We start from the raw sequence: 22,218 nt of genomic DNA on the forward strand, positions 1-22,218 counted from the left end.
TAGGTGGTTACATAACAGCTGTGGCGCCATGTAGCATCTGGAGCATGCAGCTATGTGCTCATGTAACCATACAGTCTCATGACCACACACCACCACTGTGGTCAATGGTTATGGTTATGGTTTGACTGCTTTCCTATCTGAAGGAGTCACATTAACTAATCATAGTTTATCTTTATTGAGGTGCATTATATTCAGATGTTAACTATGGAAATAATAATAATCATTTTCATTATAATACAAGTTTACACAATACAACAGTTCTGCATTACATTTGGATTACTACATTGCTATTTGAATTTCTGACTACAACTAGTTATTTTGTCATCTTGTTGTATGTTCATCTTTATTTATCTGCCCAATCTTTCTTTTATAAATAACTTTTTCAAGGCAACATCTTCGTATGTCTTGTTTTGTTCAACCCACATTTCAAAGATAATCAGTTTCTTTATTATTTTTGATTAGGAAAAGTGTTAAATTTGAAAATCTGAGAATCTGAAACCAGCAATATTTTGTATTTCTGTGCTAGAAATGGCTTAAAATCATTATTAGTAATATTTATATCAGCTCTTTTGCTGTATTTATACTATATTTATTCATTAATTTACATGTATTTGATTTTAAATGCACCTCTGGGGTTGTCAATTAGTCAATCAACGTACTGATTGACTAATTGTTGCAGATTGACAGTTCTATATACAGTTTCTGGAGCTCTCAAACCAAGTCACATCACCAATTTTCATTAACTTTGACTTTCTTATTTTTGGCCGTGTTATTGGCTATTTTATTTTATTTTATTTTATTGTATAGCAAAGCTTGTTGTTACCATTTTACCATTCAGCCCAAACATCATAGCACACTTTAATACTGTACACTGCCACAGGAACATTAAAATTGAGGCGAGTTATTCTGACAAAACAGCAATCTGAAGCTAATAGCCATGTCAGTGTTGTCTGAAGTCTTACTGCAGCGCTGCAGGCACAACCAGGCTTAATAATATGCTGTCTGATGGGTCAAACTAATGGCTTTCAAAATTAGTTTTGGGGTTATAAAAAAGAAAATATTTAGAAAATATGGCTACCTCTAAACTCATTTTCCAAACCACTGCTGTATCTTTCCCTTTCCTCATCATCCCTAAGGCCCAAACAAAGGACACAGCAGGAAAAAGACAAACTGTAACTCCACACAAGCGTAATCTTTAGGCTCCAAAGCACACCATAAAATCCTGTCAGCCGTCATCGTGACTTAAAGTGTTCCCTAAACCTCGGCTGCACCGCAAAGTACAGGATCACTTCCTAACAGGAGGAAGAGAAGAAAAAAAAGTACAAAAAGAAACAGACTTAGGAAGGAGGAAGAGTTGAAGAAGAAGGTATTACTACACTGTTACTCAAGCTCTTGTGTGTGTACGAGTATTGATTGGCCTTGGTCTTGTTTGGTTGGGGGGGGGGGCAATTACTTTTTAATTGTCAGTTCCTTACAAGAGGTTTCAGAGTATTTCTTGCTTAACAGTGCATGCATTGTGTTTGTATTGTGTAGAGGCTGTATGAAAAGGTGGGTCCTGCAGAGAACAGCACAGTGATGGAAACACAGTGAAAAGAGGACAGCTATTTTAGTTTTGGTAGTAGAATGATCTGTGCTCAGTACTTCAGTTTAAACAAGTCGCACAATTTTTCTCCCACATAGAACTTTACTCTCCAAACTATCACGCCTTCATCTGGTACTCATTAATACATGTTTGAAGAAAAAAAAGATAGATATTCATAATCACTGTTTTATGCTCAAATATGACATTTTATAGAATATGAATGGTGTTTTTGGATTATTATATATGTAGCTCCTGTCAGCAGTGTATGAATGGGTGTCAATGTGCAAATGAGACATTTAGTGTAAAAGCACTTTGAGTGATCATAACGACTAGAAAAGTGCTATATAAGTACAGTCTATTTACCATTTACCATATATAGGAACAGGTCACATTTATACATTTGCATATATAAAAATGTGTAAAAAGATGCATTTTGTACATTTTGTGCAGTTTGTGTACTTGTGTGTTTTTACAACTCTCTAATGTAACAAATGGGCCAAATTTGACAGTGAACAGTATGTAAGAGTTAATTAGTCACAAGTGATCAAAACAAATGAACAAAGCTCTACTGTTTGTTTTATTGAGTTGCTGCAACGTTTGGGTCTATCTGACCTTCAACAGGCATATCAAGTGATCAGATGCTGCCTGTGATGTGCCTGATGAAGGAAGGATAGAGAGAGAGAGAGAGAGAGAGACAGAGAGAGAGACAGAGAGAGAGAGACAGAGAGAGAGACAGAGAGAGAGAGACAGAGAGAGAGAGAGAGACAGAGAGAGAGAGAGAGACAGAGAGAGAGAGAGAGAGAGAGAGAGAGTGTGCTGGAGCTGTTTCTCATTTTTTGCACTTTCCTCCCACGCACCTACCACTACTCATGTGTGCAGAGATTCTCTTCCTTTAGTTTTGTTAAGATAAAGTTCAAGTACAGTACATAATAACAAATGCTGAAATCAGAAATACACCCGAGTGCTTACACAAGCTGCTTCTCATTCAGATTCAGCTGTGATTTTGACCAGATATCCAGAAAATGAACAAAAGAGAATGCAAATGAATGATAATGAAATTAATCTGCTGCTGTTACATGAATATTAGAATATAAGGTTTGTTGAGCTCATCTTATATTCTTTCTTTGCAAGTGGGTGTCATCAAGCCATTGCAGAAGAAAAGGGTGAAACAAGTGTTTAATAGAGCAGCAGTTAAACAGCAATTGAAAACAGTGTAGAAAACACGATGGAAATGTCTGTTTCATGCATTAATTTGATTAATGTAACAGTTTCAGTCTGATTGCTCCTATCTGATGTTTTAATGTGCTGCTATATCTCTGCTCAGCACACAGCTTCATGCACATTAGATTGGTTCATCGTTTTACATTGCTCTTTCAGTTTTAAAGCAATAAAGCACATGTTTCTGTATTGAAAATGTGCAGAACAACAAGTGGATGGAAATGCAGCTACAGCCACAAAATAATGAATATGTATGTCTAAAAAGCAGAATATGAATGCATGAAGAACGGCCCTCTTAATAATAATAATAATAATAATAATAATTAAAGCTGCAAGCAGCAGTGAACGGGCCCTCGCCCCCCCCATGCATGTCGGTTTACAGATACAATAGGGCTTCGAGCTAGTCAACGCTCGGGCCCTAATAATAATAATAATAATAATAATAATAATAATATATGAAAGGAAATGTTAGAATGAATTGATGTGTATTTTCATCTCACATTGGAATCCTTCAACTCAGCAGAAACTAATGGGCTGATAAATGAAATCTTCATCTTCATGTTCCACGTGTGCAGCATGAACCTGATTATCTGAGGTCAAAGTTATTGAGCAATGGTTTCAGATGTATCTCAGCCAATCACGAGCCGAGGATGTTTTTTCTCTCCAGGTTTCATAAAGCATGCCAGGGCTCGTGTGGTAAACCTCATGACTGTTGCACACTATAACCAGACTGACACAGCTGCAGAGTTTCACAGAAGTGAGGCGTCACTCCCAGGCAAGAAAAAAAAAAAGCCCCCCGCTCTAAAAGCAGAGATATTTAAGATGTATTTCTAACACATGCTAGAAAGCACGCTGACACTTTCTGCAAACTCTGCATCAAAGTCGATTCAAAAGACAACAGCAGCTCAACGGCAACAGGAGTATATGTTTGTGACTAGAAAAAAGGAACAACATCAGCTTCCACCTCTCACTTCTACTATGTCTTATCAGCATGACAGTATCACTTCTTGTTCCACATTCTGGTATGATTTGAAGCACTTCTGCAAGTTGAACTGGAATGCCTTCATCAAAGCAAGAGTCACCTTTTTGGTTTGACCAGGACATTTGGGTTCAGTTCAAATCTGACGACTCATGGAGTGCCTTGGTAGCTGATTGGTTACAGCTCATGTCATATAGAGTATAATCATATCATCCCTGGTTTGAATCCAGCTAAGGACCTTTGTTTCATGTCGCACCCATTCCTCTCTCCCCTTGTTTCCTGTCTGCCTCTGTACAACTTACTTATTAGTAAAGGTAATTCCTGAAATGTTCAAAATGTGCTGATTCAGCAGCAGTTTAGAGTGCTAAATCATGAGAAATCCTGATTGGCTGGTTAAACACATGTTGTGCACGTTTTGTTAAATGTTTCTGTGCACATACACACTGTGACTGTCACATGTCTTTGTTGGTTTGGAACTGTCAAACTATTTTTATTGCATCCTGGGTTGGAAGGGATCGTTATATGTGCAGTTTACATGTCTTCAGTCTTCACATTATGGTGCATTGATGACTATTAATTGCCTATAGGTGTGATTGGGAGTATAATGTTGCAGATTAGTCATTGAACCTGATCATTTCAAAAAGTATTCAAAGAGGTCTGAATAAGTTGTTGAAAAGCCTTGGTTGAATAGGAACACCTGCATATTGCAGCTGGATCGCCTGCTGTGGGACAAATAAGCCACATCTGGTTTATTTGTTGTTTTGCCATTCATCTAATGATTTATAATAAACTATTCTTCACACACACACACACACACACACACACACAGACCTCTCTCTGTTCTCTTTGACTCAGACTTTGTTCAGCTGTGGACTCTTCATTCTCCCCTGGTGTCACATCTGGGATGAAACTCACTTTTCTCACTATCTTATGATGAATGTTTGGCTAGAAAATGTTGTCGGTGAAATGGAAAAAAAAAAAAAAAAAAAGAAACGGTTTCATTTCACACCCAGCAGCAGCAGCATCTCTTTGTGAGGATTCAGCCCTATAGCAGAATGTCAAATGGTGTCATGGCTGGAATGCAGCTTGTGTTTCAGTCCTCAGCCAGAGATCATCTGTGAGGAAAGATCACCTTAAACAAAGTTTCTAATGCTCATTTCAGGAGTCACGTTCAACTTTCATTGACATCAGAACGATCATTTAAGCTAATCAGATGTAGAGCCCGACCGATATATTGGTCAACTGATATTATTGGCTGATATTATAGATATATTGGTATCTTTGTTTATGATGTATAGTTCTGAGGCAGGACTTTCATTACTTGGATCAGGTAGCTCATGAAAGATGAAGTGTTCCAAATGTAGGTCTACATGTGTTATTTCAATGTGTCAGATACAATTTTGAGTTTGACTCTTACAGGACAAAATGTGATCTTAGCCCAAATGATATCTCCTAATCTAACAGAATTTGCATGTGTCATCCATGTTCCCAAAAACAGCTCCATGAATTCTCCTCTGACCCCTTCAGAACAATCACCATGTCTACATGCATTGTTTTTGCCCTTATTCCAAAAAAGACAATATTCCTACTAAGCTGCAAATGAAAATGGATATTCCTTTAATATACCTGTTAACATGCAGCTGTGCATATTCAGATTACTGGAATGTACTGCATGACCTCTAGCTGCACCCTACCTAGGAATGTCCCTCCTTTCCAAACTGCAGTCATGTTGTTCCTGTGGTTTACCCTTCGTGTACATGTGTAACCTGCAACATAAGAATAAGATAGCAAAGATGCTTTATAACAATATATGTAACAATATATATAAAGTATATATAACACTTTCTCAACCATCTGTAGAGAAAGTGCAGGCTGGTAATGGTAAAAAAACAACAACCACAAGAGCCACAGACAGAAAGAAGTGGTAAAAAAACAGATCAGTGAACTGCAGGCGGCAGAAAGCTCAGCGAAATGTCTCCGCTAACACGGCAGAGAAACCACTATTAACCCCCAGACTCACCTTTACACCGGCGACGATGACATCCGCTTAAGCTTCCCGTTCTCCGTGAGACCTCTCCATCATCCCGACTGACGGCGGTTGTTTTCATTGACTTTCCCAGCAGCATCCGCACACGGAGAACACGTCAGGCGACACCGGAGGAAACACTTAACTCTCATCCGGATCAGCCGGGGCTGTACGGATCGCTACAGGTGCTTGCTGTTCCAATTTGTCACACCTGAAGAGAAATACGGGGGCTCAGTGTGTCACAGCTAACTGGGACAGATCCAGAGGAAAGTGGGAGCTCACAGGAAACTAGAAGGAGTTTCTTGTGAACTTTCTTTGTGTCAGATATTTTGGCCTGTAGCAGTGAGAGATGAGAAAATGCTGGTCAACGAGTTGCTGCAGACACTTCGTCAGTTTGTCATGGGAGTCATTTGATAGACCTTTTCTGCAGGGCCACCCTCCCTCTCCCCCATACTGCACCTTTTTTGTGAAGTGTTTTCTTATTTTATAATACACACTTTTTTCCAGTCAGTGCTGTTGGCTGTTAATAATTGTGAGGTGGCAATTCTTTCATAAAATAAATTGAATTGTTGTAAATCACAATATACAGTAAAACAGCTAAGTGAGGGTCACATGTGATTTGGCCAATATTTTAGTCATTTTTTCTATAGACATATAAAGCTTAAACACATGGGGCAAAATAATACAACTCAGGAGGGTTAGGGTTAGGGTTAGGGTTAGGGTTAGGGTTAGGGACCTCTCATGGTGCGAAGCCCAATATAACATTTCTGTGATCATTCAGTAGTATCTGACCTGACCCTCTGTATAAACGCCTCTCTCATAGGAACGTATTGTATCTCATATGGCCCGACACTGCACAATACTGGATTCTTGAGGCCGATACCAATACTGATACTGGGGACTAAAAAATACTGATATCGAAAAATCAGCCGATAATCTTACATATACAGAATAAGCATATAAAACACACATTTGTGATAAAGGTATGTAGTGGAGGCATGATATTTTACTGTTTAACTATAAACACAGTGCACTGAAACACTAAACTTCAATGGGAAGATGGGTTATGAGCCAATATCGGCCGATATCAGTTGACTGATATATGGGTCGGGCTCCGATATCTCGTCCACATAAATGAACTAAGCGTAGGAATGACTCGTACTGTCTCTTGCACAGGAATAAACTAAAATATAGGAACAAATTGTATGTCTTGTGCTCAAATTAATCAAAGTGTGGGAACGAATTATATCTTGTGTGCACGCAATAGTATTTCAAGCACTTGATGTAGTAGAACTGGTTTGACATATATATATATATATATATATATATTTCTCTCTATAGCCCTTCCAGGACTCTGCAGTGGTGGAATATTAGTGAGCATGTAAATCTATTCAATGTTAACATTATTAGCCGCACTACTGGTAAGACCTTAAAGGGCAACGCACACCATCCAATGTTTTCCATATAATAGATGGTGCCACTATGGACTGATAAGAAGATGCAAACATATGCCAATATCATATTTCTTAACATCAATACATGTAATCAGTCCAGAAAAGCAGATTCTTTATATGAATCCTTACAGTATTTTGGCTGCATATGCAAAGGTTGCAGTTGGCATACCTCAAATACTACATTGCCTATATGTGTTAAATGAATGTCAACATAACACTATACAGTCTAAATGTGATAATGGACTGACATGACTGATGTGCGGTTAGTGTCTGGTGTCACAAGTGCTTGTTTTTAGTGAGTGTAGTTTGACATATCGGAAGACAACTGTCGCAACATCTCTGACGCCTCATGACAACCCCATAAAAAAGACTAGCATGTCTCCTCTCACTTAGTCTGACAAGTAGAACAGCGTGTCCTACAAAGATGGTAAAGAGGGATAATGGGTGGAAGAGTGAAGTCAGTACCCAACTCCTTCCCAGTTACCTGTGTAAGAAGATAAACGGTAAAGTGTGATCGGTCTCTTGGCCTCTGATTAACTTGACACAGTGACCATCCAAACACAAAGACCTAATCTATCTCTACATTTAGGATAGCAAAAGCATGTTTGCAGCTGCTTGGTCTCTACTCTTTCTTTGGGCTAGGGCTTCACTCTCTTACTCTGTTCCTCTGTATGTTGACATCCAAAAGCAAGCACATATTCTAAATGTCATAGGTGTCATACCTTAAAAGTTTTCCTCATATCCTTGACCCTGACCCATCGTGAGTGTACTGCTGGAGAGAGTGTTTCTATTAAAAGGTCTGTAAGTGTTGTTACTTACCTGTGGTCCTCCTTGCAGCCCGATGTCTGGCCTTCTTGTGGGCATGTTTTCATATTTTTTGTATCGTTGTCCAACATGACTACATTATTTAGACCTTTCCACAGCCATTTCTGCTGTAGGACTGTAACAAACCCATTGAATAAATGTAAAAAACACTTCATCATCGAGCTGAAAACAAAGGTTCCCATGACTCCTGAAAAGCAGTCAGGAAATACAAGGTTCACACAACAGCAGTGATAATCGATGGTCCCTGGAGACAGTGATCTCTGTTGTCAGCCATGAATGTTTAACTGATCTTCACGTACGTTTATCAGTGAACCAGAAAATGTTGTCTGATCCCCGGGATATCACCATGGATACTATCAAAGACACATTCTCCTTCTCCATCCTTTCAAATCCATTCTCTATGGAGCTATAAAGAGCATCCGAGTGCAACCGCACAGATAAGGGAAGCAAAAAGTTCTGTCTCTCTGGGTTTTTGGCTGTAGGAGGTAAAAGTCAGCACATATTCTGGCCTCAGACAAAGACCAGTTTAAGCTCCTCTCACAGCTATGAAAACAGTCATTCTGTTAGTAACCCTCAGCCTGCAGAAAGCTTCATTTCAGAGCAAATACACCTCAAGCGCTTGCTGTATTTAATATTCAGCATGTGATAGTTCCATTCAGTTAGTGCGGTACAATAATGAAGAGGTTTACTTCAATAGAGCCATTCACTGACTCTGGTATTCCCTGTTTTCCTATTAGTCCTGGCAGCCCCTTTGGCCTGTCTGTTGAATAAGACCTTCTCAGACAGCAGAATATTTGAATCATTAAGTGCTCCCTCATTTCCATGTGATATGTTTGTGTTTAGACAGCTGGAACACTGGGTGCATTTGGCTGTGTTTTGTCATGGAGTCCGGCAATGGTAGAAAGAGTCTATATCTAAAAACTGATAGGAGGTGAGGTCTGTTTATTGTTGACTTATGACATTTGTGTCTGTTTTATAGTATTTGTGGTTTTCCACCCATCCTGTTGTTTTCACTAGTCTAATTCTGCCAGAACATAACAAGCGACATAATAAGCAATGCTTGGTACTGAAAAAATCATCTTTTTTTAAACAACTGGGGTTTTATTTTTGTTGTTTTTGGCCATCATTACCAACTTCTTCATTTATAACTAATAGGGATGGAAAATATCAGGATTGTACTTCTTCTATCCAAGGCTGGATTAGTACCTGTAGGGACTCGTTAATACAAACTAACCACAGTACATTGTGGCCTGCTAACCAATCATCACTTATATCTATCCATCTATTATAATTTGATTGGATAATGCTGTTGTTGGGTGGAAATCTTGTAGCTCCTTATTTTGTTTTAGGCATACTAGGTTTCCAAAAGTGATAAAGGTCAAGCCTTTGGTCATATCCCTTAAGCTTTTCTCCCGTGGCACTAACCCAGATTGCCAATATGGTAGATCTAGCCACACTTCTATTAAGAATTCTCATCCAAGTGAATGAGAAGGTGTCCAAACTAGACTGGTACTGTACATTTGAAGAGATTCACTGCTTGACAGGTACCACTGGTAAACAGTAGATGTCTACAAGGATTCAACACATTTCTAAGATGTGTCGTTTATGAAGCTGAAAAACACTTTGCTGTTAGTCTAATGAGCTCTCTATGGGTGTTATATGGCCATGTCAGCTATGAATGAAGTTGGGGGTAGAGCAGTAAAAAATGTTGTATTTCTGCAAAAGTTGTTTTGATGAATTCCTCATCCTAACCCCAACCCCAACCCCAACCCTAACCCTAACCCCAACCCCAACCCCAACACTTCTACCTTACTGCTGGCTTCTGTTGCACTTAAAGCAACAAGTATTGCCGTCGTTGACTCAAAAAAGATCAGACTTTTAACTTTTCTCCAATACAAAAAACAAACTTAAAGATCTGTTTACTGGCTCACATTAACTAGTCACCATAAGTTACTGTTCATAGCAGACCAAGTAAGGGTGTAGCAGCAAAACCTGAGTGTGTTGAAGTGAGTAGCGGTGTGATGTTTTGCTTATACAGCACAGCCTTTTTATTTGTAAGAAGATTGTGTTGTTTCTTCTTTCAAAAGTTACAGTATGATTTAAGCCTTGCTTTCAAAAAGAAAATGCTAAACCGATACTTGTAGCTTCTCAAAACTTGAGTTTGCCCTCCTTTCTTTATTTTATGTAATTGCAAATGAAATATCTCTAGTTTGGAGGCTGTTTACTGGAAATACCAAGCAATCTTAAGAAATTAGTCACCCAAAATGAATCAAAATCTATCCAAACCTTGACCTGCCTGCCTGTCGTGCCTGTAGTGGTTGCTCTTGTTGCTGCTTCTTTGAAAAACAGTCTTTTCTTTGCAGCAACATCTTTGTAATACTATTTCTGAGAGCTATGTCCTCACAGTATTTTCTATCTGCCTCTGACAGTAACATCCATCCTGTCTCTTACTCAGACCTCTATCTGCTGTATGTGCTCCTCTTCTCATTCCTCCTATAGCTTATTTAACCATGATACAGAAGATTGACTAACCAACCAGAAGCCAAGAAGAGGAAAGATGATGGCCATAAAAACACAGCACCTCCACAGTACATCCACACACATACACCGCCGCTGTGTCCAGTGTTTTATCCTCTCGGCCTGCTCATTAGAGCAAATGATATCAGCACACCAAAGCCCGGCTGCCTGTCTGCTTTCCTTCTCCCTCGAAAAGAACCCATTACTTTTATTCTTGGAAGTAGCACAGCGGTTTGACCCCAGCTACACTTGTGTGGCTTTGCAGCTGACGCACCAAGAGACAGAAAAAAGCTGGGTGTGTTTGTGTAATTATTCAGTTTCAGGGCTGCTGATGAGTTGTTCCACATCCACTGGCACTTTTTTAATGAGCATTCATGGTAGACGATAAGGCTTTGCACAGTATGAGGCAGAGTGAGATCTGCACCCTTCCTGCCTCATTGAGGTGGGTGTTTATATCTGTATCAAATAGAATACCAACACGAATAAACCACTAGAATAATTAAGGGAGGCTGGAAAACTTAATTTAAGTCATCAAATTATTACAAATTGAGAGTAGCAATTCAATTGTATACCAGCTATAGTGTTTTTTTTAATTATTTTTAGGAGCTTTTCCTGTGTTATATTCATACGAGTGATGTGTAATAAATGCAGTTGACCTGAGAAATGGTCTGTTATGTTGCCACAAAACATCATTTACATTTCGGTTGTGTCATTCTCATTCTCTCTGTGTTTCTAATTTCTACTTAAAGTCATTTGTTTTGGTACAAATGAAACAGGAACTGAAACTCACAAATCACATATATTGAGCATCAATACTGATCTAGAGACAGTGGGACCTGATTCATTCCGATCCATGTGCTACAACCCTCTCACTCTTGTAAACATAATGTAATGACATACAGACAATGATTTATTAGTCGCCTCTTATTTCTTCCACTGACGTGCTTCTAAAGACAGTCCCCCCCCCCCCTCCTGTTTATAGTGAAGGCCCCAATATGTTTCAAAAGAAGTAGTTTGGTCGCCTAGCTGCATCTCAAATCCTATTTCCAGAGGTGGAATTAGGGTGAAACTGGTCAACAATTTTGCTAAATTGCCACAACAGAGAGTAACAACCGTGTGAAAGTGGACAGTTTTAAAGTTGAATTGTCCAAATAACTAACATCACTTTTTCTGTGCCAAACAATTGAATGCTCTAGAAAAGAAACAAGAAAGCATGCAGCGTTACCTACATCTGTTCCATTCGTCATGTTAAGACTACAAAGCCAAGCAAAACAACACACTTGAAGACAGTACTATCATTACTATCAGCGATGAATTTGATTGCTGACATCTCAGAATGTAGTGCCACGGCAACAGGGCAACAAACACAAGTGGTCAGACAAAACACCTGGTTAACCGAACTTCTCTGATAGTGAAATGATTCCCGGAACTGTCCGTTGTAAACATCTATCACATTTACTAAAGATCCACTCAACTGTGTCTTGTACAATTAGAGGTTAGTGGTTTAGATAATAAGGCCAAACTGACCACACGTTTTATTGTCTGGCTGCTCAGGATTCTTGCCCCATCTGAAATTGAGTGATAGTGATGGAGTGATAATTCCATGTTTCCAGATATCTGCACTTTATTAGGTGAGTCTAATGTTATCATAACTGTAAGAACCATTGATCGGAAATCACAATCATCAAAAATAAAACTCAAGTTGTAACAATCAGTCATTTTCCTTCTGACATAAACCGCTGTCAACAAGTATTATCGAACCAGTCGTCACAAACCTTCAATCAACCAGAACAATGGATCCTCGACAATCAACTATAATCTCAGAAAACACAACCTCATAAATTGCCATTGTTTGCAACTTCTCCATTAACTCTGAAACTCTTTGAATCGGTCTATGAATCACAATCAGTCAACACAGTGTGCTTGCTAGGAAGTGCTTTGATGTCATTCATTTGTACATCTGTGTAAAATGAATTTCAATAGTAGTGGTTTATTACAAACGGTGTACTAACACTCAACCCGAAAATTGGTCTAAGTCCTGACAGCTTCCATCAGCTTGGATTCCTTGAGTTGCACAGTTTTACACATTTCTAGTCACTCAGGAGGCAGAGCGGTCATCTACCAATTGGAAGATTGCTCCTGATGGTTGCGCCAATGGTGTATGAATGTGTGTGAATGGTTGAATGTGTCACATAGTGTAAAAGTTGTTTGAGTGATCAAAAAGACTAGAAAAGAGCTATATATGTCCAGTCTAGTACAGTCCATTTACTATTTACACAGATCATACTGTACACACTGATCTATGCTTTCTACTGTATGGTCAGTAATCATATAGTACAGCAGGTGATTGTTGTAGGTGAACATTTTAGTCAACATTTCTAGAGCTTTACAGTTTCACAGTAGAATTAAACACCGTTGCCAGTTTTTAATTAAACAATAGGAAATATTTGACTGTGATCTTTGTCTTTAAACTACCCTGACAGTTTGAAAGACGCTGACCTGCCATGAAAAGCAATCAACTTTTTCTTCTCTTTCCCTTTGATGAAAATGCTGTGTAAATACTGTCCTGAATACGATGGAGTTGAATTTCACACAGTACCGTCTGTACTCCAGCTTCAATCGAATTAACTTTCAAGGACTGCCACGTAAGACAGTCTTTTTATATAGCAGAGCAAATTGTCTGCAGTAAAAGGGGTGAGAAAGCTGGATTATGTTCCATTACGATCCCCCTCAATGAATAATACAATGGGGCCCCTGGGACCAAATGGAGATTGGGCTCATCTTTTCATGTCCGTCTTCCATTTGCCCATTTCTGCTGAGGGATCTGCTGCCAGAGTGTGTCTCCTGCCTGGTCAGTAATTCAGCCACACACAGAGACTGAATAAGGCCACATGTCCTCATGATAGCAGTGATCCATACATCTGTAACACTGACGCATTAGTCCAGGGATGTCTTGGCATTTGATAACCGACTCTTTTGTCCCCAGACATGACAAATGTCACCTTTCTCTCCTCCTGGCAAAAATGGAGCCAGTCCATCTTTGTTGTAAGGTGACCTTTCTAGGAGACATCAAACAATAATCTCTTTTCTTTATCTTTCGCAGTGCTCTGCAGGCCATCTTTTAGCAGAGCGCCAACAAAAGCACGCACATAAAGAGAAAGATAAAGATTAAGTTTTCAAGAGATAAGGATTTGCATGAGAAACGTATCTAACAGATGAGTCCAATTTGATACAATCACAAGACTTTTGGATATTTTTTCCGTCTAAGTCTCTTTTTGTTATCAATACCCAACTCCATCAATGTGAAGGACTTCAGTCCTGCTGATCCAATAGTTAATTCGGAGGAGATTATGCTTTTTGTAGTCAGGCTCAGTTTCTTCTTTTAGTATGCTGTTGTTTTGTTCTATATGTTTTTAGTTTCTAGGCTATAAGATATACTTTTAGTGTGTTTTTCTATGACAGTTTTAACTTACGTAAAATGTCTTTTGAATAGCTAGCTAGAGAGTGAAAAACTAAACTTTGGATAATCCTTGATATCAAATAACCTGGATCTTAAATGGTAACTCATACCATTTTAAACTGATACTAGATCATTTTAATATTTTACATCCCTAAAGTTGGGGACAAGAGACAAACTAAAAGAAAAGAATGGTTGAAATGAAGCCATAGAAGTTAAGACATTGTGATTTTAGAACCCTGGTATGGAGCTCCATAATTGATGGATCCTATATGTTCCTATATCTAATAGCAGCACCTGCCTGTTAGATACAGCATGTATTTTCTCATAGTTCAAGCAGTGCTTACTTGACTCACTCACTGATCATCCTGTGTAAAACCTTGGTGTGTATATCCACATTGAAACACTTGCACTCTGTATATTTCAAACTTGGTCTTGTCACAGTACTGGTTGTATCCTGCTGGCTGATATAGAGATGGGTTTTTTGACAGATAATGGAAAAAACCTGCAGTAACACCCTGATTGTGGAAGGACCAGAGAAGAAACCTCACAGAGAGGCAGCAATTTTCTGCCCTGATGGAATGTTGAGTTACGCTAGAAGTGTTTCTTTTATGAATATTTATGAACAAAGACAGTGTAACACACATATGTAAGAGCAAAAACTTCATGTCATTCAGTTTTCTAGGACTGCCCATAGTCAATCAGTCTTAGCAGACAAAGTGTTAATTGGTGGGATTGTCGCAGGAAAAAACCCTCAAACTCCATTCAGGAGCTGCAGCTTGCTGAAATTAGATTAAAACCTAGTATATGGCTGGATTGTGTATGAAACACTAGATGAATTTTAATTTGAAACAAAAAATACAGGAACTAGACAACTAGAGACCCATAGCATCACCAGGCTGATATGACCAATGAAGTTCCACCATTTATATCCATTTGGTGTATGATTTCTTTGTAATGTAGCACAGTGTTAACGTTAAATACTTGATCCTGGAACTCCAACCACTTGTGTAATGCCCTAAATATATATATAAATTAATATTATAAATGTGTGTTGACTAATTGATTAATGTGACATTCGTCGATGAGGACAAGCTTTGGTCTCTTTTCCCTTCATAGATTTATTCTTATTTACGGCTCTCATCTGACTGAAGCCTTGAAAATCTGAGATGATCTTCTGCATGAGAAGCATTCCAGGAAACATCCATTGTCATTGCTAGGCAACCTCACAGTCAGCTGCTGTCAATCACTTAGCTGGCCTAGCTAATGACATTAGCTAATGTCATCAGCTAATGTTATTAGCTAACTAAGAAGACAAAATCTACCCTTTTAGCCAAGGCACACAGCCTGGCGCACTTTATTATATCATGACATTAGCTCATGATGAAACAGGACTGGGCAGCACCAATCACTGCCATATGGCACTTAAACCCAACCGGAGAGCTCTAGATGCTCTTGATTAATAAACACTAGTTTCCCGGGGAACTAAACCACTGTGCAAAAAATGATTTGTCAATGAAAATGAAACGAAAAGCCACCTAAAAGTGCCACATTCAGTGTGATTGTTGTTTTTGACAGGTTTTTATTTGCTTGGTCCAATCTTTATCTGCTATCAAGTTCTGCTGGCATCATTAAAGTTAAATCACCTTTATCTCCCCTCTTCTCTTTTTCTTTCACAGCAAGCTCATAGGTCCAGACTTCACAGAGACCTACTACACAGAGGATGGGCAGCTGGTGACTGTGACCAATCATAATTACACTGTAAGTATGCTGCATTTACTACCCTTCATCTAATCTTTACCTTTAGCTTCTAGTCCTAAACTCCACCTATGGAAGAGCTGCACTTGAATTTTGTCATGTTTGCAGCTTTTTTTGTTTCACTTCACATAACTGCCTGCTCTTTTCTAAGGCTCAACACTTTTGTTTTACATGTTTAGCATTTCCTTCCCACTCTGTCTTCAGGCAGATGGTGGTTACCATTCATTTCACTAACATTTCAGTAGCAACTTGCAGACTGGAAACAATTTGGCGTTTCATATGGAATTGAGGGAGGACATTAAAAAGGATTGCATATTTTAGAAAAACTGCACATAAGTTAGGATTTACATTTTAAAAAATCCCTCTGAATCCATTATTACAGAGGTTTATGGAACCAACATTTTATTTCATTTTTGTGTCTCTTTGAATAAATGCAACATTTATTAAAATAAACAAATGCAACATTTGTTTAAAGATATCTCATTTTGCAAAGCCAAAGTCACCAGTATGGAAGTCTATGGCTATGAATATAATTCAATCATGAACGCGAATGCAACAGTCAAAGTTGCAATTTCACTCTTAAATTTAGATTGCACATCATATTTATGGCAGTGTTAAGTTTTAAAGTACACTAAAACAAAGAAGGTTATTCATTTCAGTAGTAATTATTCATTTTCAAAAATTACAATTAGATTTTAAAATGTATTTTAGTCATACATAATAAAAAAATATAAAATATGATTTCAATTTCATTCATTTATTTCATTTAAATATTGGCAGCCATAGACTTTCATACCCTTAAATTAGTGGTTGCTCATTTTGTCAGTGTTGGATCTTCTAATGATCCAATGAACATACTCAGGGCAAAGATGTGAAGCTACAGTAAATGATAAAAACTATTGTAAGCATTACAGTCAATGAAGGAGTGAGCTGGGAAAAAAATGTTTATAACAAAGTCTCCACTGTGTTTGAGTATACTACATTTAAAATCAAACCAAACTAAAGCTCCTGTCCTCCTCTCTATTACGTTATGTGTTCCTGCATGCAATGTAGAGATACATTATACAGTAAACACACATCTATTCATCTTCAGTTTCATTCAGTATTTCTCAAAGAAAATAAAGGCACAGCATCTGCAAAGCATGACTTTGAAAAGTTAATTGATGTAACTATTCCATATTAATAGATGAGCAACAGGGCTTTTTGTTACTATAGAAACGAAAGGCTAAGTCCAGCAGTAAGCTATGGATATTTTATCAGAGGAGGAATATGTTTTACTTTGTCACTTTCACACATTTAGTTTTGGTCAAAAAAGACAAAGTTTTGTGTTCACACTGACTAGTTACAAATGAACCATTACGAGTAAATTACAAATCCAAGAAACTAACATCTTACACTTGACTCATATTTTTTGCAGCCACACAGGAGATGTCATAGTGGCATGAGGTTACTGCCGTAAGTGATGCATAAATTATGAGGCACTTTATTAAGGCTGTGGGCCGTGTGTCAGACAGGATGTGTGTGTGTGGCAGTTTGTGGAGCAGTAGTTTAAGAGTGTGTTAAAGGAAGGAAACAGCAGCTGTAGGAAAGAGCTGAGAGCTGCTACTGCTGGAGCTCCACATCAGCATCATTGTGGTTGTTTTCAGCTCTAAAACACTGTACACACACACACACACACACACACACACACACACACACACACACACACACACACACACACACACACACACACACATCACACACTTGGCATGAAAAACAGCTTTGATAGGCAGAGATGCACTCCACACAGAAACACTGACACATACATGCAACATTTGACATGCACAGTATCATTTCACACATGTTAATAAGCACAGACAAATGTACTGCATTCTTAATACACTGCACATACACACACACACACACACACACACACACACACACACACACACACACACACACACACACACAGACTTGCTTCCATTATACATACATTTTATGCTACAGACATACAGTTCTGCCTAAAAGTTTGTGAATCCTTAAGAATTACTTCTATTTCTGCATAAAGCTTGACGTCAAATACGATCAGATTTCCATCCAATCCTAAAACTAGATAAAGAGACATCAATTAAACAAATGAGTAAAGAAATGTTACATTTTTTTGTTTATTTATTGAGTAAAATGCTCCAATCTTACATATTTATGCATGGCAAAAGTTTGTGAACCTCTACGGTGATCAGTTCATTTGAAGGGTAAATTAGAGTGTTAGTCTGGGAGGCTCTGTTTTATTTAAAGAAGAGATATCTGGGTCTTCACTATAAAAGTCTAAGAGCTTAACAATGCAGGTTTGTGGAAGAGTGTTGTGGCTAAAACAAAGGAGATTTGAAGAGATGCTGATACTTAGCAGGCTGGAAAGGGTTACAAAACCATTTCAAAAGAGTTTGGACTCCACCAGTCAACTATCAGGCAGATTGTGTAGAAATGGGAGACATTCAACATCACTGTTACCCTCCTTAGGAATGGTTGGACAGAAGAGATCACACTAAGAGCAGACATGTAGTAATCCAGGAGGCTACAAGGGACCCAAGGGTAATGTGTAGGAACTAAAGACCTTTGTTAGAATGGCTACAGTCACTGTTAATGAGTCAACATCAGTGGGGTGCATGGCAGACTTCAAGCAGCCCTATACATGTACACATACAGTTAATGCTGATCTGCACACACATGTGGACTCCCACTGACCCACTGAACAACAGGATGTACTCTATAGTCTTTCTTTCATTGCCTCAGTGGCGCATTTAATGCATTTAGAATGGCTTTAAGCTTTATGCTGTGTAATGGTGCAAGTAGCATTGTAACATCTGAGTGTATCATAAAAAAATCTTCAATCTAATTCTTCAATCTAATAATATTTAATGTTGAGAATATTGGCAGCCTCAGAATGCTTTTAGTGCATTGCACTGCCACAAGGTCACATCTGGATGAAGTTCACACAGCAAGGGAAGTTTTACTGTACACAACACAAAGATACACATATGAAGACAAGAAAAAAAGTTTAGATTTAAGTTTATTTTAAACGGTAAAGTGGAAAATCATAATGATAATAATCTGAAGTAAAACTTTAATTTTGACATTTCTGACATTTCTGGAATACATTAAGGAATCAGCAGTTAATTTGCATTTTCTGTATATGAAAAAAGTAAAATATTATAGTAGTTATTTTATTCCACTTGTAATATGACTAGAACAAACCCAATAAAATGGACTGTATAATAAATATAACTCAATGTCAAAATACACAATAAACCCTGATGTTCTGAAGCCTGGTATTAAACTACTCTCTAAGGCGTACAGGTGTACAATAAAATGAGTGTCCATCATACTGCAGTCATTTTCTGAGCTGTTCAACTTCAAATCAGCATTAATCTCCTAATATATTTGAGAGGAAACAGGTCATTGTATTTCCTCTTAATGCTGAGATTTGAAACTGAGAAAAAGTAAAGTTTTAGTGATTTTATCTTTAGTCTTTCATCAACAGTATTTAACAATCAAAATCCTCTTAATGCAACTTCTACTGAAGTCACTTGATTTCAATCTACAAAGACTGATGTTATCAAGATCCTTGCAGACGTCTCATATCTCAACAGTTTTTGATGATCAGAGGTGGTTGAGCTCCCTGATTGGCCCTTTGATCAACTTAGCTCTTAAGTGTTACATCACAGGATCCAAATCATCTATTTGTCTTTAGTAGACTTTTAGAACCAGAGCTGCATGCTCAGATGATGTAAGCTTGTGCTTTGTTAAGACATCTTCAAGCAAATAGCAGTTGATTAAAATGAATGGTTCGTTTAGTTTTAGACCTGCAGCTTGAGATCATGTAGATAAGATGACTTTAGGTGTATTCAGTCACCTACTGTGTATCATCTTTACTTTATTTCATAACAATATAGCTTTAGACTGTGTTGGTAATAATCCTAAAGGATCTGTCTGTATACATAGTGCATGTGGAAGTGTTGGCATGCATGCAGGCTGTAACAACCTTCTCAATCACAGACAGCCATACAGTCAGTCCAATGGTCTACTTGAGATATGAATGTTTGAGGAGTCACATAGAAATGAGTGAAGCTAATTGATCAGGCTCACAGTACTGCAGATGTTGTTGACACTGATTCAACTATAGCAGATATTTTGATACTTACTGATTACTAACTGATATAACAGTCTAGTTATGTGTATGTATACTTAGATTTATAAAACGCATTTTAAACTGTGGATCATGAGGCTAAGCTAAAGCTATCTCTCAACCTTCACACAAGCTGCTAAAACATATTGCTGTCTGAATCAAGCACTGCTCAGTAGGGAGTCCCGCAGGGCACCGCTCCTGGTCCTCTTTTCTTTTTGTTGCTTATTATTGATTTGGAGTCAGTCTTTACTGGTGTCTCAGCAAGACAGATCTGTAGTAAAATGAATACAATCTCTCTGTGAGGTTCTATTGAATGAGAACACTTAATAATCCCTTTATATCTGAATGGCAGAAGCTAAATTTAAAAGGCCAGTAAATAAGAAGTTCGACTATATTATGACCTGGCTTGAATTGTATAAAAAAAGAAAAATTATGCTATTAATAATTTTCTTTAAAAGAATTGTCTCTAGGATATGTACTAGGGTCATTTTCAATGTGAGGGACACTTTACAGCTGATAATTCAACCTGTCAGTGTGTCTGGTAGACAATCAATGTAATGGAGTTTTTTAAAAAGATTGTTTTGGGCATTTTGCCTTTAATTGGTATTATGCGATGCACCGATCTGACATTGTAGATTGTTATTGGTGCTGACATTGAACTTGTTAAATGGATTGGGTGTCAGCCATTAAATCCAGTGTCTTTTGCCAGTGTCTTTCTAAAAGTCATTGTTTCTGCTGTCAGTTAACATTCATTCTGTCATGGCCGGCCACCAAATCAGTTTTTAGTGCCCCGACAATTGCTGACCTCTTGTTACTTTACATAAAAATGATTCCAATGAGTTCGAGACAATGAGGTATACAGATTTTTAATTATTGGAAATCCCTTTTGTATTTGATATATAGTCCACCACCAGACAGGAAATGTGGGCTGAGAGAACAAGGTAGGGTAGTTCATGTTCTACTGTTTCATTTTAAGAGCATGACAAGAAAAACCCATTTCTTTAGTCTTCTGCAGTACAATGGAATAATATTAACTTGATCAAACCATTCATCATCTGTAAAGTGCCCCGAAATGACAGTTTCTCATTTGGTTATTTGTATTCTGGTTAGACTGCCAAAATAAATTATTTTGATCGGAAACATCCAAAAACTGTCTCTTTATACAAACATGGGTAGACTTTTTTAAGTAAGCATTATTTTTGATAAATTGAAATCTAAATAGGTAGAGAAATTTTAGAGGTAAAATTACAGTCAGTGGTGTCTCTGCAGATTTAAAGCTTTGCTACAGGAACTCATAATCTACCTGCTGATATCAAGCTGCTTGCTACGAGCTTTTGAATTGATTATTAGTTCAATTCTAGTATGTTTTAAGGTTGTATTTTTCTGTTCTCTTTTATTATAATTGTATTCATGACCTTAATATTTTGAGAGGTTGTGATAGAGCTGTGTTTTATGGTGTTTGTTTGAAACTTTATGTTGCTACCTGTGTTGGCCCAGACCACTATTGAAATCTCAATAAATATAGCGATATATAAAAATAAAAGGATTTCTCATCTAACAAAACTTTTCCAAACTCAATTTGGAGGCACAGAATGAAAATTATAAGAATTGTGAACCTGGCTCATATCCTTAGGCATTGCCGTTTATTGTTAGAAAATGCATGCTGGGATACTCGTCCACACAAATCAGCTCCCAAAGCATCCTCGATAAAATGGGCATAGAAAGAACTCTCGTCTTGGACCGGACTTGGCTTGATGTGGACTAAATTGGAGTAGAACTTTACCTGTCACTGATAATGTTTCACAAGAAGGCAAACAGGCAACAAGGCAGATTGAGAGGTTTACGTGCGCTGGCTTCCACTCGAGTTCAGAAGTTCTTCTTACAACCTGGCAAACGAAGCTAAATGTATCACACAGCTCAAACTGCAGATGGGATCCTGTCTCTCCACGTGATGCTGGTTTTATGATCAGAGGGAAGGTTATTCTTTACACACCTGAAACAAAGCCTAGCAGGGCCGATATCTTGGCGTGCCTCCACATCAAATCCTGTACATGTAAGCAGAGTAATTGCGGGAGGTTGGCAGGGAGGGCTCTCACTGACAATTGATTTGTATGTTGGCTCTAACACAGCGCTCCTCACTGCTGCTGCTGCTGCTGTTCAAATGAAAGAGCTCATTTCACGCTCTGATGAGCTGACAGGGAATTTTGAATAGTCAAAAAATCGACATGCCTGCATAATTT

The 22,218-nt window shown here is 38.1% G+C and overlaps 1 protein-coding gene across 1 annotated transcript in view; it reads left to right on the forward strand.

Moving 5' to 3' along the window:
- The window catches only part of adam19a (ADAM metallopeptidase domain 19a), a 198,867-nt gene that overhangs the window by 106,729 nt on the left and 69,920 nt on the right, over positions 1–22,218 (forward strand). Inside the window, exon 4 of the mRNA XM_053343856.1 lies at positions 15,738–15,819. Coding sequence (XP_053199831.1) covers positions 15,738–15,819 — 82 coding nt within the window. The remainder of the gene's footprint in view (positions 1–15,737; positions 15,820–22,218) is intronic.

This window comes from Scomber japonicus, chromosome 22 (assembly GCF_027409825.1).
Source record: "Scomber japonicus isolate fScoJap1 chromosome 22, fScoJap1.pri, whole genome shotgun sequence".
NCBI classification, from domain to species: domain Eukaryota; kingdom Metazoa; phylum Chordata; class Actinopteri; order Scombriformes; family Scombridae; genus Scomber; species Scomber japonicus.